Source organism: Carex rostrata, chromosome 10 (genome assembly GCF_964058835.1).
Source record: "Carex rostrata chromosome 10, lpCarRost1.2, whole genome shotgun sequence".
Taxonomy (NCBI): domain Eukaryota; kingdom Viridiplantae; phylum Streptophyta; class Magnoliopsida; order Poales; family Cyperaceae; genus Carex; species Carex rostrata.
In genome coordinates this window covers 1,894,064-1,911,609 of record NC_135927.1, presented here as the reverse complement: position 1 = coordinate 1,911,609, position 17,546 = coordinate 1,894,064, and the positions used below count along the sequence as shown (strand labels likewise).

The 17,546-nt window shown below is 35.3% G+C and overlaps 4 protein-coding genes across 6 annotated transcripts; 3 read left to right on the top strand and 1 right to left on the bottom strand.

The window, feature by feature from the left end:
- Positions 1–870: 870 nt before the first annotated feature.
- LOC144560147 (chlorophyll synthase, chloroplastic-like) lies at positions 871–6,106 on the top strand. Its single transcript, XM_078309325.1, has 15 exons — positions 871–1,048; positions 1,151–1,201; positions 3,384–3,475; positions 3,582–3,669; positions 3,841–3,926; positions 4,025–4,111; positions 4,203–4,268; positions 4,368–4,451; positions 4,772–4,833; positions 4,922–4,997; positions 5,086–5,148; positions 5,338–5,419; positions 5,593–5,669; positions 5,759–5,806; positions 5,908–6,106. The coding sequence occupies exons 1-15, from the start codon at positions 940–942 to the stop codon at positions 5,968–5,970; spliced, it is 1,134 nt and encodes a 377-aa protein (XP_078165451.1). The 5' UTR covers positions 871–939; the 3' UTR covers positions 5,971–6,106.
- A 608-nt stretch (positions 6,107–6,714) lies between these two features.
- On the top strand, positions 6,715–7,809 carry LOC144560839 (U-box domain-containing protein 39-like). Its single transcript, XM_078310070.1, has one exon. The coding sequence runs from the start codon at positions 6,715–6,717 to the stop codon at positions 7,807–7,809; it is 1,095 nt and encodes a 364-aa protein (XP_078166196.1).
- Positions 7,810–8,835: 1,026 nt separating this feature from the next.
- LOC144560500 (Sterile alpha motif (SAM) domain-containing protein) lies at positions 8,836–11,428 on the top strand. Its single transcript, XM_078309720.1, has 7 exons — positions 8,836–9,066; positions 9,384–9,505; positions 10,017–10,063; positions 10,231–10,778; positions 10,877–10,957; positions 11,082–11,144; positions 11,234–11,428. The coding sequence occupies exons 1-7, from the start codon at positions 9,019–9,021 to the stop codon at positions 11,291–11,293; spliced, it is 969 nt and encodes a 322-aa protein (XP_078165846.1). The 5' UTR covers positions 8,836–9,018; the 3' UTR covers positions 11,294–11,428.
- A 275-nt stretch (positions 11,429–11,703) lies between these two features.
- Positions 11,704–16,421, bottom strand: CFM2 (CRM family member 2). Of its 3 annotated transcripts, none has more exons than XM_078309718.1 (12): positions 15,764–16,421; positions 15,137–15,563; positions 14,909–15,039; positions 14,549–14,806; positions 14,301–14,460; positions 13,855–14,150; positions 13,258–13,317; positions 13,051–13,170; positions 12,856–12,960; positions 12,619–12,763; positions 12,405–12,535; positions 11,704–12,081 (listed from the first exon to the last, which is right to left on the bottom strand). In XM_078309718.1, the coding sequence occupies exons 1-12, from the start codon at positions 16,334–16,336 to the stop codon at positions 11,869–11,871; spliced, it is 2,619 nt and encodes an 872-aa protein (XP_078165844.1). In that variant the 5' UTR covers positions 16,337–16,421; the 3' UTR covers positions 11,704–11,868. The 3 variants fall into 3 exon arrangements, 2 of the variants coding, with proteins under 2 accessions (XP_078165844.1, XP_078165845.1); XM_078309719.1 differs by having other exon boundaries at positions 12,619–12,757; XR_013513410.1 differs by having other exon boundaries at positions 11,975–12,081; positions 12,623–12,763.
- Positions 16,422–17,546: the final 1,125 nt, after the last annotated feature.

Genomic DNA, 17,546 nt, shown 5'->3' with positions numbered 1-17,546 from the left:
TTAGATTTTAATATGATATGATGTCTAAATATAGAATTCTTATTTTATATAGATGTTAAATGCTATGTTGCATATCTAGAGAGAAATCATCCTCTTTGCAATGTTATTGTTGCTTTGAGATTCGTGCATAAATGATTTGAACGGTTCATATTTCCTTCTATGATGTAGTATTATAATTTTTTTGCCCTCTATGATGTAGTAATTAGTATCATTAGTTTTTTTTATACAAATTTCATTTCCTTTTAGTTGATGTCTTGTTATGTTGAGAGGTCAGAATGGAGAAATCTAGATAAACTCCTTTTAAAAGAATTATTGTTTAATATTTTCCATGTTGATTATGCTTCCAAAAAATTGTTTATATAATTGTATTTTTTTTTTTTATAAGTTTGCCAATTTTAAAATAGGCAGAATAATTGTTGCAAGGTTGCTTGGTGTTGATTAAATGATCTTCAACATTAATTTTTTATATAATTGTAATTTTTTTTTGTAAGTTTGCAAATTTTAAAATAGGCAGAATAATTGTTGCAAGGTTGCTTCGTACTGATTAAATGATTTCAACATTTATAATCAAAGGAGATTTATTGAATGAAAAGTTGAATTTAGAATTGTAGGCCCCTACGATCCCTGTAGGATCGTAGCAGATTTATTTCCACCAATGAACACCCTAAGGCACCTAAGAACAACCTAGTACTATTTACATTTTAAATTGGGATGTGACCCACTAGGTTCCGTTTTAGCAGAGTAATTTTAACTTCATGCAGCGCACAAATCACATACAATACCGTTTTGATTCTATAGTTGATGCGCTGTATGAAGCAAAAACTACTCTGTTAATATCTTTACCCTTTGCTTATCTCATTGGGATGCGACTCACAGTGCGACTGTGCGAGAGCAGGAGAATCAGAATCAGAATCGCAAGAGATTGATTGAGCTGTAAAGATGGCATCTTCTCTGCTCCACGGCCATGGCCTCGCTCTCACCTCCCACGCCACCACCACCAACAGCCAGAAGATTCGGAATCTCCCCTGCCACCAGATTTATCTCCCACGTGCGAAATGCAATTATAATAAAAACCATCTCCTCTTCTCCTCTTCTTCTCTATGACTCTATTCCTTTTTCTAATTTGGGGTTTTATTATTGGGTTTTGCAGGAAAGAGGTTTACAATCCGAGCAGCTGATACTGACACTGACACTGACAAAGGTCTCTCTTTTCCTTTTTCAATGATGCTTTAATACTTGATAGTGGGGATGCCAACAGGTACAAAACGGGTCGGGTGGAGGCATTTTCAGACTGTTACCCATTAATTTAACAAAACCGCTACCCGATAATCTAACGAATATAAACCTTATCCATATCCGTCTTATCAAATACACTACGGGTCGGATAAACAAATAAAAGAGTACCACTGAGTAGATATATATGAGCCATGAATGAAACTATATCATATCATGTATCATCCCCATATAAAATATATATATCTATGTATATTTTATTATTAATAATTACCGTATAGGGGAATAAGTACCAAGTAATTGATGTGATTATTACAATATAAGTAATAAATCCTAATTTACGCTCAATTCGGTTGCAAGTGTACAACCTTGTCGAGTAGTACTTAGGAATCGTCTCCACAGGAACAAGTTGGAATATTAACTCTAACCTAACAATTTAATTTAGTAAAAGGAAGTAAAAAAGTTTTTTGTTTGTTCAAAGGTTGGTTTGATTTTGATTAAACTGAATTAAACTAAAGTTTTTAAGGTAAAGTCTGTTTTTTAACAAGTATTAGAAATTATGGTTTCTTAGGGTTCCTATTCACTAATGTTACGACTAATTGGTTTATAAATTTTGTTCTAATATTTATGAAGGCACAATTGGGTATTGTAGGTACAAAGTGATATCTCTATATTAATACCATCTTTAAATTAGAATAAACGTCACCTCTCGGTACTTGGCTACTATAATCTAAAGTCATTAAGTCCTTACTGTCCCAATTAATTCAGAAAACCGTCTTTCACCTCTCGGTACTTGGCACAATTTATCTAAACTATTGGGTAAAACCCGTATAAGACAACCATCACCTCTCAGTACTTAGCCTATCAAATACCCTATTCTTTATGGTCTGGACCTAATATTCAATTTCTCAATTGTAAATACCAAATCCTAGGGTTTCATGCAATTTCGATTAAGTCTTCACAATCAATTAAAATAAAGAATAGATCATAACAAAGAACAAGAACATATAAAATAAAACCAACTAAATCATAACAAAAGTTTCAAGTACAGTCCTAATTAACCCTAGAAAAGTCTTTAGCCAGTCATGGCTAAAGCACAAATGAAATCAAAAGAATAAAAGAGTTCTAAAGGAAAGAAAATAATAAAACCGGTTGATCAATGATGTTCTCTTCTCCCTTCTTCTTTCTTCTTGTTTTTCCTTGCTTTTCCCTGTTCAAAACCAGAAATTCTCTCTAAAAAAAAACATACTTAATTTGTTCTACAGGTCCCCTTTTATACCCCTCTCTAAAACCTAGAAATAACTAATTAAAAATAGCAAATTCGGGCTCTGAACCGCCTTATTGCGGGCCGCAATGAATGGAGGCAGTTAACAGATTGCGCAGAAAAATCTGGAGAGGTCATTGCGGGCCGCAATGAGTTTGGTTGCGGGCCGCAATGAGTGTGCTGGAATGAAGATGCTCTGTGCTGGAGAAGTCATTGCGGGCCGCAATGAGTTTGGTTGCGGGCCGCAATGGATGTGCAGAAATGAAAGGGGCTCTGACTTGTTTGGTTGCGGGCCGCAATAGATATGGTTGCGGGCCGCAATGAATGGTGACAGTTGCTCCAATCTTCGTACTGACCCGTTTTGCTTCGTTAAGCTCCAAACACTTGATTACCTGTAAAATAAACATAACTAGGGCAGTAACTTGAACTTTTGGACATTTCTAACCTAATTAAACCTAATTTAATCAGAACTTGGCTTAATTTACATAACAAACCCTAGGTTTCAATAGATACAATTTCGGCTTATCAATAATCTTTACCCTTATCTGTTATTGTTAACAAAAAAACTTTACCCGTACCCAATAAGCTAATGAATAAAAACGTTATCCATACCCGTCTTATGGTAAGGGTCGGATAAACAGATAAAAGGGTGCCACTGAATAGATATATATGGTCCATAAATGAACTATTTCATATCATGCATCATCCCCATATAAATATATATATATATATAATATATATATATATAATAATAATATTTTTTACTTTTAATAATTACCATATAGGGTAACAAGTACGAAATAATCTTTACCCGTACCCATCTTATGAAATATTTATCTTACCTATGATTTGAATTGGTGGTTGAACAATATAATTCAAAATTCAGTTAAACCGGTTGTTCCTGACAAGGCCCCAGCTGGTACAAAGGGTTCGAGTATTAATCAGCTTCTAGGCATCAAAGGCGCTAAGGAAGAAACTGTGAGTCTTGATTTGATTATATTAAGTTGAGTAATTTTGTTATATGCATCTAGTATGGTTCAACCCATAACATGAAATTTAATTTCCTTATTTATTAAATGTATAGGATATTTGGAAGATTCGTCTCCAACTAACAAAGCCGGTAACTTGGCCTCCTTTAGTGTGGGGTGTTGTATGTGGGGCCGCAGCTTCTGGTAAATTTCCAAAAATACCCTTCCTTTTTAGTTAATATGCACTAAAAGGAGATGCATTTATGATATAGAAGGTTTTAGAGGTTGATGTGTGCATGTTTATAGGGGTATAATTGTCACATTTTTGCATCTCTTCTCTCCCTTGATTAAAATGCTTTTGGCCAAATACTTTAGGAAATTTTCAGTGGAATATAGAAGACGTAGCAAAGGCCATTACTTGTATGATTATGTCGGGTCCTTGTCTCACTGGCTACACACAGGTTTCTTTCACTTCACTCACCTTCGTTCAATTTTCTCTTGGTAAAAAAATTAATAATATAATAAAATTTTCAATATTTTGTCCTTTTTGGTCTTCTAGACACTCAATGACTGGTACGATCGAGATATTGATGCAATTAATGAACCGTACCGTCCCATTCCTTCTGGAGCAATATCTGAAAATGAGGTTTGTTCAGTACTTTCTATTGGCAAAAAATTGTATATAGATTTTATTTGTTTAACTACTAAATTGTATGGCTTTTCAATTCATTTTTCAGGTTATAACACAGATTTGGGTGCTTTTATTAGGAGGCCTTGGGTTGGGAGCTTTGTTGGATGTTTGGGTAAGATCTCTACAGTTTCTCTATTTGCATCAGAATTTATTACTTGTATAATAATTTTCATGTCATCTTAGAGCTAAGTAAATATTATATGATATGCAGGCAGGGCATAAGTTTCCTATAGTGTTTTATTTAGCTGTCGGTGGTTCTCTCCTCTCTTACATATACTCCGCTCCTCCTCTAAAGGTATATCAATTTTTTATATCCAGTACATCATGCATTTCATGCTTGTAGGATGCATCATACCAGTGGTTACTTATCTTTGTTTCTTTTATGTATCTTGTCGATTTTAAGATTTTTGGATGTAATTTTAGTGGAATGCATTTAAATACACTGATTTTATTGACTGTCGGTTGTTATTTACCAGTACTTAGCTTGATAGGTTCAGTTTCGTGCAAAATAATAAATAAATAAACTCTAAACCTGGTACATGCTGGTACTAAGCCTGAGAAGCATGGTATTTATCTAGAACATAATTTGATCAACTGTTTCTTTGTTAATTACAGCTTAAACAAAATGGATGGATAGGAAACTTTGCCTTGGGTGCCAGTTATATCAGTTTACCATGGTATTATACTATTATACTATTTGCTAACATTATCAAAACAGTAACTTATAATTATATATTTATATCTAAAAATGAATGAATTATATAGGTGGGCTGGTCAAGCTTTGTTTGGTGAACTCACGCCAGACATTATAGTTCTCACACTGTTGTATAGCATTGCTGGGGTATTTTATTTTTTCCGTTTTGTTTATTTTGTGCATTAGAACTTTGTAGGTTATATATTTCTAATTTTTGGTACCTCCTTTTATGTAGCTAGGGATTGCTATTGTAAATGATTTCAAAAGCATTGAAGGCGATAGAACTCTTGGCCTCCAGGTTTTATATCTCTTGTGATACTGTTTTCTTATTATTTTTCAAAGATAAAATAATGTGTTATTGATTACATTTCTTAAAATTTGATTGCCCAAGTAATATATTATGTATTATGAAAGTTATACACTCGCACATGTTATTCATTAAAAATGAATGTTTTTGTAATGTGTTTGTTCTGTTTTTTTTTTCCAGTCATTGCCAGTAGCTTTTGGAGTTGAAACAGCAAAATGGATTTGTGTTGGAGCAATTGATATTACTCAGCTCTCCATTGCAGGTACTTAAATTAAGTTCATGCTGTATCAGTAAGGTACCAAATATATATATATATTTTTTGAGTTAGCTTGAGGAATTTGTTTGCAAGGGCATTTCTGGTATTTTGAAATTTTGCCTGGGGCCAGTTTCTATATTTGGATAATATAAGAATTGTACCAATGTTTTATCTTTCAGCTTACTTGCTTGGCTCTGGCAAACCATATTACGCATTAGCCCTTCTAGGTCTGATACTACCTCAAGTGTATTTCCAGGTAAAATATCCCATGCCCTCTTGCTTTCCTTGATTCCTAAACAAATATGAAAATATATATATAACATAACCCTTCTTTTATGCTTGCAGTTTCAATACTTCTTGAAGGATCCAGTAAAAAATGATGTGAAATATCAGGTACAAATTCTGCATAAAACACTTAAAAAATTAGTACAATGACCATTTCAAATGCTTTTGTTACCTTACATTTGATGTATGATTTTTTTTCTGAATTTCAGGCAAGTGCACAACCATTCCTTGTTTTGGGTCTTTTAGTGACTGCTTTGGCCACAAGCCATTAGAACAAATTTCAAGTACCATAGTGTAATTTGTAGTTGTTAGCTTATGAAATAATGAATTTTGCTATGCAATTTAGGCTTCCTTTTGGCCTCACCTTTTTTCTATTCTTTTTACTTTTGTATTTCTTAAGGACTTTTTGGTAATAAATTTTGTATGGTTTTTTAGGGAATTAATAATAAAATCTAGAAGCATTTAAATAATAATAAGTAGCACTCAAATTGCCTGTTAATGAAACAAAAATAATGCAGTCAAAGAATACACAGACAGCTATGGCCAATTGAAATGGAAAGAGCAATATAAAAAATACAAATGCCAGCTTTAGGCAACTAATTAGTTCCTAAAAGGAGCAAGAAAAGCTTCAAAATATCATATTCACCCCCCTAAAGTTCATAATATCATACTTAGCCCTCTAAACATGATATTATATATGAACTTTAATGGGGTAAATATGATATTATGAACTTTGGATTTGGGGGGAGTACATAATTTTTTAAATTTTTTCTTGGGGGGGGGTCATACATGAAATTAATATATTAATCGACAAAATTAGTCTAACACGAAAAAGAGATCCGGTCTACCTTACGGCTAGCAAAGTCTTCCGAGGATATTTTCTAAAGTCTTTCTTCTCTACATTGTTTATAGAAACTAAAATGAAGAGAAGACTTTTAACTCCTCAAACTAAAATGAAGAGAAGACTTTTAACTCAAAGAGGAGGTGAGAGGAGAGAAATCTAAAAGGAATTAGACATGAATATTACTAGTAGTAGTAGAATCTCCTCCTTTCCTAGCCAACAACCAAAGAAGACACCACCGACGCACCAGGATTTCCTCGACGAACAATCTCTCGTTGATTTATTATCTCATGGTTTGCCTTCCGATCAAGAAGCCGCTCTCGTGTCGGTACGTCATGCCACTCGATCCAACAACCCCGATCTCCGCATCACAATGTGCACCCCAACTCTCCTTTCATGCCTATGTCCGATGATTTTATCGGGTACTGCATCTCTTCGTACCAATGCCATCGCTATCGTAGTCAACTTATCTCTTGAACCCCCGAATCGAACTCGGATTATAAAATCGGGTATTCTAAATCTCCTCATAGGTTTGCTCAAGAATGGGACCAGCGGTGATAATTCCGATGCAAAAGGTCTTGCGGTGGCTGCAATTCATAGTGTATCGGTCGAGGAGAAAACACGTACAACAATAGGCGCCTTGGGTGCCGTATTGCCTCTCATGGAGGTGTTCTCGAGACGAGACGAAGAGAAAGTGGCGCGACAAGATGCCGGCATGGCGATTTATTATTTGACCTTTTCGGCCGATAACCGGGGTCGTGTGGTAAAAGCTAACGGGGCCGTAAAGCGCATTGTACAGGTGCTAAAAAGAGATCAAGATGAAGATATAAAGAGTGTGGGAATGAGGATTGCATGCAATCTCGCGAGATGCGAGGACGGGAGAAGTGCGCTAATGGAGGCGGATGGAGTGGCGGTAATGGTCAGTTTAATACAACCAAAATCGGTACATGACATGATGTACATGGCCACGGCAACTATTTATGGAATGAGTAAGGGGAAGAGTATGAGATTCCGGTGCATGGCGAAATCGTCAAATGCAGAGGAGGTGTTGATTAGGGTTTCGGAGGAGGGAAGTGGGCCCGTAAGAGAGATGGCAAAGCGCACGTTACAAGCAATCCGAGGTGACGGGGAGGAAGAGGAGCGGGATGAGTGGTATGAGTATGCCGGGAGCCGGGGGGCCGGTGGTTTGGCTATGTCAGAACCAATGAAAAGGCGGCAGGACAGTTACAACGGTAATACAGCCGTGTCACAACCCGATTGGATGCAGTGACAGCCTGGCATGACAGGGTGGCACTAGCCAATATTTAGTTATATGTTTTTTGTTTTGTGTGTGTGTGTGTGTATAATAGAGAAGGTTGATTTTATTTTTTGGGTTGCTCAAATTTAAATTTAATTTGTAATTAATTAATTTTTGAAAGGCAATTAAAAAGTTGCTTGTAAGTTGTGAGTAAACAGGGTTTGCTGAGTTCTATGTTAATTTTCATTTCTTTTGTGAGTAAAATTGATTTGATTTGCCCTTTATGATGATCATGATCATGAGCACGGTACATCATTACTGTTACTTGTTAAATATTCAACACTTAATTAGTACCTGGTATTTTGATAAATACCGAAAGGGCAATTCTGGTAATTTGGTATCCACCCAGTCTGTCGGGTCGGACTGGGTCCGGTCGGGTCAGAAAAAGGTCAAATTGGGGTAAATATTTTAACAGTTCAGATTTGGCTTCATGCAGATCACAGATTGTAAATAAATACAGCGCTGCTTATGGTTTTTACGCTGGGAGAAGCCAAAATTACAATGTTATTATTTTTACACGAAAATTGTGTCAAGTACGAGTTTTCTCAGATTTTAGCCTTTTTAGAGGGTATATATACAAAAACTTCAAAAGACAAAAGGCAAAAGATTCGAAGGAACAATAAGGGCCAATATGTAAAACAAAAAAGAAAAAGTAACACAGGCACTCTCACTCCTCAATTCATATCCCTGAGGTACCTCAAATTTTGTCCTTAGATATTGACCGTATAATTTATTTTAGCACGCATATTGAAGTACAAATTTTGATCGGACGGTTTTCCTATAAACACAAAATTTGAATTACTTTACAGATACTGGACTCTTTACTGAATTCAAACCACCATTGTTAACTCAAATTTTGAACTTAGATCAAGACCATTCGATCTGATTAATCACGAATATTGAAGTCCGTATTCTGATCGAACGGTGTGGATGTAAAAACAAAATTTGAGTTACTTGAGAGGAACCGGGCTCTCTCTGTCTATTCTCCTCTCCTCCCTCGGGTCCTTCTCTGTCGTCTTCCCAGACTTCATTTCTGTAGTGCTTCTAGGGTTTCTTTTATTTTCTCCTCTTTTCCCCATTTTTTCTCTTTCCAGGAGGCAATTAATCGCTTATCGCTCGTTCACTTGATCGACGCATGATTTGTTGGATTGGATCAAGAGGAGACGATTAGAGAATATCACGATGTCGTCTCGCTCCAAGGTCACGATCACTCTCGGTCGCAGGGGTCAGGTTCGATTCATCTTTCCACCACTTCCACTTTTTGTTCTCTCAGATTTCATTTGCATTTGAAAGAAATGTCATACACATTGTAAGATGAATTGCGAACTTGAAAATTTGAAGTCAAATTAGGAGTCTTTGGATCTTCACAGTCAACTGCAACTTTCTTTACCTATCAATTTTGGCAAATTCAAATTTCACTTCCAAAACGATTTAGTTTGGCTATTAGAGGTACTTTTATGTAATGAAACAGTGACTTATGTTGCTAGAAAATTGAATTATGGGGGCTTTTATGTAAATTTTTTTTTGTTTTATTGTTTGATTATTAGGTAGTGAAGACAGGGGCGAATGCTGAAATGAAAAATTCAGGGGGAAAAAGGCCTATAAGAGAGAGATTGGGTGCAAATTTGGAAGATTCGTCTTTTGCTGGGGACCAAAGCAAGAACAAACGGTAACTTTTACTATTTCCCGAGTTGGTTTTATTGTAGAGTTTAATTTGAATTATTGTGGGTTATAGCCAATGCTGATCCGATTGACACTATCCAAATCCATACTGTTGTTAGTTTGAATTATTGTAGTATTCTTACCTTTTATTGGGCTTCTGTGCTTTGCAACCTTTTCATTAAAAATTCAACGCCTTGAAGAAAATTTCAATGAAATGTTAAAAATTAGAACTGAATTTGCACTCATTTGTGCCTTAAATTAGTACCATAGGATTTTTGATATTTTGCTCAATTTGTGCCTTTAATTAGCTCTGCTGTTGTCTGCTGCTTAATCTGTAGTTGATCTAAGGTTGATAATAAGAGTATAGAATCAAATTGATAATTATTAGTAGTCAAGATTTTTTTTTTTTGATTTACTGAAATAAACAAGAAATGAAAACAAATGGTTGATGTATCCAAATCCTAATACTGAAATGAATGCTTCATAATTTTTTTTATTTGAATTATATTATGTTTCAGGCAACGCATGGAAAGCAATGGATCAGGTCTTGGTGCTGGTAGTTTGGGTATGATGTACACATATATATTTTCTTATAATGCAAAGTTTGATGAAGTTGGTAAAATATTATTAGTTCTATTTTGAGGGTTCTTCATGGAAACTTGATCAAACTTGATGAAGTTGTACCACATTTTGACATTATTTGTTTTTTTTCTTTTATAAATATCTTCTCAGATCAACAGATTGGAGGAGGTGACCTCCGATTAAAACTAATCCAAAAAGGTGTAACTAAGAAACCTCCTCTTACCTTCAATGGGGAAGTTGACTTACGTGAAAAGCTTTTACGCAAATTACCAAAAAAGCCTGTTTCAAATTACCCCCCAAATCACACAACAGAGAGAGAAAGGGAGAGGCAAAGAGAAAGAGAAAGAGAGAGAGAGAGACAAAGAGATCGAGAAATTGATCTCTCTTCAAGACAAGCTGCACCATATCCATCTTGGTCTTATGATACGCGAAATGAGTTACATACAAGTCATAGGGGAGGTTGTTCTCTGGCCACACCACCACCGCCGCCTCCACCTCCTTTGAACAGGCCATATGGGGATTTACGGCCAGTTGGTACGGCTGGTACAGTCGGTTCAAGACCTTCTAGTGCATATGGTTTAAAAATGGGTAGTGATTTGGTTGGTGGATCAAGAGTTACATCAGACTATGCGACCAATGGTGTGGCGAGCATGGAGATGAGAAAAAATGTCCTTCCATCGCCGCCACGTCAGAGACAGGTACATTTGTGGAACATTCTTTAATGTTTGATATTAGAATTTTTTATTTTTTGTATATTACTGACTTGATTTTTTATTTTTTGGGATTATTTGAGCAGCTAGAGTTGCCAGCAACTGTAGAGGAACTTCTCACTGCTCTTGAATTGGACAAGTATAAGATCCTTTTTAAAGTTGAAGAGGTATTAACTTGCTATCTCTTTGCTTTTTTTTGGGTACATGGTTTATTTTTGCTAACAAATTAATTTTTTAACAGCTTTTTTGCAAATTAATTTTATAATTGTTTTATGATTTAAAATGTTGAAGGTCGATATGGGTGCATTGAAGCAAATGGGAGATAGTGACCTGAAGGAATTGGGCATACCGATGGTATCTACTTTGGTTTTTTTGAATGAAAATTTGAATAAAATTTAATTCATTTTCATATCATAACTTTGGTAATATTATAATATTTTCAGGGCCCTCGAAAGAAGATTCTGCTTGCAGTACGATCAAGTGCAAAGCCGAGACCTCATTAAGTACAGTACCAGTATTTTTTATACCGGTAGTGTAGCAGTATATTCCATTTTTGGAACACTTTTACTTCCAGTAGTAGGAACTATTAATGGATGTTTTCTTTGTATATCCTAAATAGAAGTTTCTTTTTCCTTTTTTTTTTCTTGTGTTTCATCTCTCTTTTCCCAAAATTTGGTGCAGCTTTATCTCAAAAGGAAAAAAGAAAAGGAGATGATATATCTTACAATTGTAGTGCTCAATCAGGCTAGTTTGTTTTGATGGAGGTGCCCAATTTTTGTGATATTGTTTATAGTTATTTTCATAAATGACCCTTCAAATAACTTGTTTCTCAGTGTAGTTTTTCAAGTTTGAAAGGTCCTTCAAACTTTTTGCAAATGCAATTTCTATAATTTTGAAAGTCCAACAAAACCTAGATGCAAAAATTGTCTAATATGATTTATAAGGGAGAGAAATCAACTCCAAGGCTAATTACAAGTAAAGAAGTTGATTTGTGCAAAACGTGTATCTTTCATTCTAAAAAATGAAAAAATTTACAAGATGCACGAAGGAAAGAGGACGAAGGAAAGAGGAAAGAATGCTACTCTTCTTCTTCCTTAAAAGCATGCAACCCACATTCTACTCTGATTGCTTCCATTAGCTCCGGATAAACCACGGCCCCACTTTCTCCCCAGGTTGATTGAGTCACATCATCCGTTTTCTTTACATCTCCCGGTTTCTCTCCCTCTTGCCATCCCCTGTATAAAATAACCTTGTTTGGTTCTCGTGATACCAATACCGACCCTGTTGCCTCCTATATAATTAAAAAAAAAAAAAAGAATGAATAAAAAACCTAGAATAAATGTTAGTTCAAGTTGTTGAGTGAGGCTATGGTACTACACACAGCAAATATTGGGTCTGTACTATGGATCAATATTTTAATTTTTAAAGTCCAAATAATCGATCTAAACTGTTCAACATGATCTCTGTATGAAAATGTAATTGTAGATCAAATTTTTCATTTTTTAGAATTTTTTTACTATATTTTTAGATAGGTAGAAAACCACTTGGTGTAAAGATTCCTAGACCATTCTTATAAGTAAATGTGTAATTAAGTTGAATTGAATTGAAGAGCACCTCGAGCTCAGAAATTAACCGCTGAACAGATGTTCCCTCGGCACGGTTTTTGATATTTACAATGGCTAAGGGGTGCTTCTGGAAATGTGTCTTTATTGTTTTTGCAACCCCTGTTATAACATTATGTCTTCCTGAAGGGATCAAAGTGTAAAATTTTGATTAAAATGTGATCAAACTATTAGAAGAGTTAAAATCTATTGAATTATGTGTGTACCAACAGATAAAACGGGTCGTTTTTGCATCTTAAGAGCTTGCTTTCTCAGAACGAGTCTTTCTTTATTTGTGAGAGGGGATGGTTTGAATGGTATTTCATCTGTACAAGAATTTGTACCAGAAGTAGAACACACATCTATCTGTGGCTGCAAAAAGATGGTACGTAAAAGATAGATCAATATCAGTACTGGTATATTGAAATAAGAGAGAGAAGTATATGAAGAGACAATAAATTAACCTGTATATCTGTAGGTTGAATTTTAGTTGCCAATTTTGAATCGGCAATAGAGACTTCTTCGCCAGTCGCTAAGGTAGGGGCCCCCCAAGCAGTCTTGATAGCATCCTTGAATAACAAACAAATGGAACTATTACAGTACTTCATTTATAGACAGTTAATATCTTATTAAACTGAATTTCAAGTAAGAAGATTAACCTCAGAATTATCATGAGAAGTTTCTAAATCATTGCTTCTGCTGCTTGTGGGCCCCGCTGAATCTTCGATATCGTCAATGCTATTTTGAATTGAGTGGGCAGGCGAGGATTCATCTTTGATCTGTCATAAGAAACTATATATACTCACGTATGTCTACAAAACAAGATCTTAAAAGAACACAAATGTTTCACAAGAGGAGAGACTCACCATCGATTGTTTGATTTCTTCTATGTTTCTCGAGAGGTTCAGCACATGAAGCTTCAATGACTAGAGAAAGAAAGAGAGAGAGAGAGAGAGCACATTTTCAATTAGAGTAACACTTTTGATCAAAAGTAAAGACAATTATAATAGAAAAGGTTAGATCACTGTCTCAAAAACTCCTACAACCTATGACATATTCTATGTTACAGTACAACTATTGTATATATTACACAATTTCTAGATAATTCAACCAATATGATACATGAATATCTCACTTCTCTATAAAATTTGCATATAGTGACAACAATTTTGTATGCAAATGAGTAATAAATATATGGGGGGAATTTCAATAATACCCCTCAAAAACTTTGAAATTGCATAAAATTGTGAGTTTTTTAGATTTAGAAGGATAAATATGATATTATGAATTTTAGAGTGGGGAAAGCGTAATTTCGAAGTTTTAGAGGGATATACATGAAATTTCAGCTAAATATATAACACAAATAATAAGAAAAATAAAATAAAACATACCAAAAATAAAAACAGACATTACTTGATTATATAATCTTGAGAAAAATGGTCTCTCCAAGCTTAAAAATTTACCTTACGGCGCTGGGCCTCGAGAGAGCGTTTCATTGCCTCCCTTTTAGTCAGTAAAGATTTTGGTCTTAAGGTTTTGGGCCTTCGGTAATTTTTACCACGGTAAATAATAATTGCATGACCTTTGCTAACTCTCTCCACTCCTACCAGTATGCCACCGCTCTCTGACTCCAATATGCGTGCTGCATTCTCTACTTCTTTAATGTCATATTTTTCTTTTGAGATTATTTTCACAAGCTCCCGGTATTTCCAGTGGAGATGCATATTTTCAACCGTGCCATCAAACACGCCTTTTCTACCTGAAAATTACTCAAAAAAAAATCCATCAAAAAATAAAATGTTAAACTTGTTTTATTAGAAAGATCTGAACCACTTAGTTATGCATAGCATAGTCAAGTAAATTCATATAAAGTACAGTAAAATAAACTTTATAAGGTAGTGCAACTTACCCATCAGTAGAAAAGTTTTCATTTTGAGACCAACTTTTCTAAGCATAAATCTCTCTTCTTCTGAAATGGTCTCTTTATAATCATGTTCTTCTCTTTGAGTCTCGGCAGAGTTCTCCAATTCTTCTAGAAGCTTCTCTGCTCTCTCTTTCCTTGTCAATGCCTGAATAAAAATTAAAGTGGTACTGGTACAACATAAATGCTATGTTACATAAAACAAATTAAGAAGTGAAAATGGATATGGCAGGTACCAGAGTTAATTTCGCCTCTAGTTTGTTAATTGACACCATAACGGGTGTTGTGTTGGTACCAATCGTCTCTTTATTAACTGAGTCAGTATCTGCTATTTCTCTCTCTTCATTTAATTCTTCTTCTACTTTGGCTGCATTTTCGGCACTTTTTCGGCGCTCTTCTATGGCAGTGGATACAGCAAGGGGCAGGAAGTCTTTACCTCTGTAGAAAACAATGTATTCACTGTCTCTTGACAGAAGGGTCCCACCTGTCAGTTTCTGTAAAGAACAAAGAGAGATGAATGAAGCATCAGTGCAACAGTATATATATGAACTATTTTGAAACCTTACTGGTATCCTAAACCCTAAAACCCCTCTCACCTTGAGCTCCTCAGCAATGATCTCAGTATCAGTATTTTGAACACCTCTCTTGGCAGCAATCTTAGCTATTTCACATTTTTCCCATAGGTTTATCATGGCCTGAGCTAATCCCTGTAGATTTCTATTTCTCCCTTCAAAAAAAAAATAAAAAAAATATAAGAATTCAAAAGTATACATATTGGAAAATTACTGTATTTATTTATTTATTCTGGTAACACAAAAACTCACCAATTGCAAAATGACAAGGCAACGGTCGGCCAAGTCGTCTGAGAGTTGTCATCTCAGAATCCGTCAGATTTTGCTTTATCCCAAACGGAAGGATCCGAAAGGGCTTCCTAAACCCGATAACTACACCAGGCAAGAGATCAGCATCAATGGGTTTCGGATCTAATCCCCACCAATCCAAAAACCGTGGACCCAACCCATTTAATACCCGATCCGCTTCTTCAGCTACCTTTGCTTCTCCCGACAACTGTAATCGGACTATGTTCTGAGACCCCACACCTGGTACCAATGCGGGTCGGGCCAGAGTGTTATTGGATCCGTTAGGCACATCCGAATCAGGTTGTTTGAAGTAAGGGTAGTTGTAGCTCGATCCACGGTAGAGAATAATTACACTACCAGATCTCCATACAACAAGTCCCCCGGTTTTTCTCTGAAAATTGAATCAGACAAAATTACTTGAAATCTTTAGTGAGTAAATCATTACCCTAAACCCTAAACCCCAAACCCAGTTTTTCTCTGTATCAATGCGGGTTGGGTCAGAGTGCTATTGGATCCATTACCCTAAACCCTAAACCCATTTTTTCTCTGAAAATTGAATCAGAAAAAATTACTACAAATCTGTAGTAATACCTCAAGGATTTGATGAGTTCGTTTCATATTGATCCGGCAAAGATCGTCACATTTGATCTTGACAACCTCTGAGCGTCTCCATCTTTCGTGGATTCCATTGACAATTCCTTCTGTGATACCAGCCTTCCCTACGCTCAGTTTCTCTCTCAGTCTGATACCTACAGTTCTCAGTCGCTTCAGCTCTTCAACTGGTAACGTCAGCTCTGCTACTGATGGCACTGTCTCTTTGTTTCGTGAATCAGAATCTAATGTGGAGCCCACTTGATAGAGAGGGACATCGTGAGGAGTCGGAATGAATATCTCTCCAGCAGCAACAGATTCTGATTCAGATTCTTTCGGGTCTGGATCGGAGTTCACGTAACGGAGCTGTCGGAGCTTATCGGAGATCCGCTTGATAGCGGATTCGGATGCTTTTCGGAGATTAGGAGAGGAAGAGGCGGAGGTCAGAGGGAGAGCAGCAACGATGACAGCATTGTAACTGTAACGGTAATAACGGTAATAACTGTAAGGAAGTTGTTGGTGTTGAATGGGAAGTTTGATTGTGGAGAAGGTAGAGAAGGAGAGAAACGTCATTAGTTGGTTAATTAAGTAATTAATTAATCAATGAATTGGAATTAACTTGGGAATTTAGAGGGGAGGAAACTCGATAGTGAATCAATCAATAGTCACGGCCTTGTGAATTGAGGGAGAAGGATAAGAGGAGAAAGGACTGACAAATCAGAATCAGATTCCCCTAAAGTAACACAAATTTCGATTTTGGATCCAAACCGTCCAATCTGATTTCACACGAAAATTAAAGCTGATCGGACAGTCTCGATATAATCACAAATTTTCAGTTACATTCCGGAAGCGAACTCGAATAATGAGGGGTAAAGATTTTAACAGAGATGTTTACAGTGCACGGAATATAGAATCAAAACAGCGTTGCATGATGGTTTGTGGTTTGTAATGGGCCCAATCAAATACTTCTAATGGGCTCACATTATATCTTATTATTACCACATTGGCCCATGGTCCTAAACTTCATCCTTGGGCTCCTTGGGCTCACGTTATATCTTGTTATATCCTTGCGCTGCTCTTTTCTACTAACATTAAAATCAAAATCAATCTTATAAATCATTTATAACTCTTGGTCAGATGTGAATTATAATATTTAAATATAAATTGCACGATACATATATCTTTTTTGTCTTATTGTGTGTATTAACACTATTGGTGTGAACAAGAATACATTTTTTATGAAACATTCATGTGTTCATTATTATTTTAAAATTCTTACTTCCAAACCATTTTATAAGTTTATTTGTTATACAATTGAAACGTATTATCATGATCAAGTAAGATTGAGAATAATAGCAAAATTTGTTATTTGTTTTGTAGTATATATATTTCTTACAATTTTCTTACTAAAATGTTAGAGGAAATCAAATAATTAATACTAGACAAGAAAGCAAATATATATTGTTAATTAATACAGAACAAAAATCACAAATTAAAATTAAATAATTTGTTTTACCTTTGAATTTGGTTTTAACTCCAAATTGATAAATGATAGCATGTACATAATTGATAAGATATTATTGTTCCCGCTGAAATACACTAACCTGAAAGGTGTTAATCTTGTCAAAAATACAAAATATATTTAAAGAACTAAAAATAAACAAATAATTTACTCAAAAAAAGTAAATAACCTTTTTTGTTAAGCCGGATGATCCGGCTTTCTGATCTTGAGAAACTTTTTCCAATGAATGATGAAAATCCATTTATCGTTTTTCAGCTGAAA

Excerpts from the sequence above, each read along its gene's own strand:
- LOC144560147 (XM_078309325.1), top strand. The coding sequence starts at position 940 with ATGGCATCTTCTCTGCTCCACGGCCATGGCCTCGCTCTCACCTCCCAC. Across the intron at positions 3,927-4,024 it reads GTCTCACTGGCTACACACAG|ACACTCAATGACTGGTACGA; the intron begins GTTTCTTTCACT and ends TTGGTCTTCTAG. Across the intron at positions 5,149-5,337 it reads ATAGAACTCTTGGCCTCCAG|TCATTGCCAGTAGCTTTTGG; the intron begins GTTTTATATCTC and ends TTTTTTTTCCAG.
- LOC144560839 (XM_078310070.1), top strand. The coding sequence starts at position 6,715 with ATGAATATTACTAGTAGTAGTAGAATCTCCTCCTTTCCTAGCCAACAA.
- LOC144560500 (XM_078309720.1), top strand. The coding sequence starts at position 9,019 with ATGTCGTCTCGCTCCAAGGTCACGATCACTCTCGGTCGCAGGGGTCAG. Across the intron at positions 9,067-9,383 it reads CTCTCGGTCGCAGGGGTCAG|GTAGTGAAGACAGGGGCGAA; the intron begins GTTCGATTCATC and ends TTTGATTATTAG. Across the intron at positions 10,958-11,081 it reads TCCTTTTTAAAGTTGAAGAG|GTCGATATGGGTGCATTGAA; the intron begins GTATTAACTTGC and ends AAAATGTTGAAG.
- CFM2 (XM_078309718.1), bottom strand. The coding sequence starts at position 16,336 with ATGACGTTTCTCTCCTTCTCTACCTTCTCCACAATCAAACTTCCCATT. Across the intron at positions 14,151-14,300 it reads GAAAACTTTTCTACTGATGG|GTAGAAAAGGCGTGTTTGAT; the intron begins GTAAGTTGCACT and ends AGTAATTTTCAG. Across the intron at positions 12,536-12,618 it reads ACGACCCGTTTTATCTGTTG|GAAGACATAATGTTATAACA; the intron begins GTACACACATAA and ends TGATCCCTTCAG.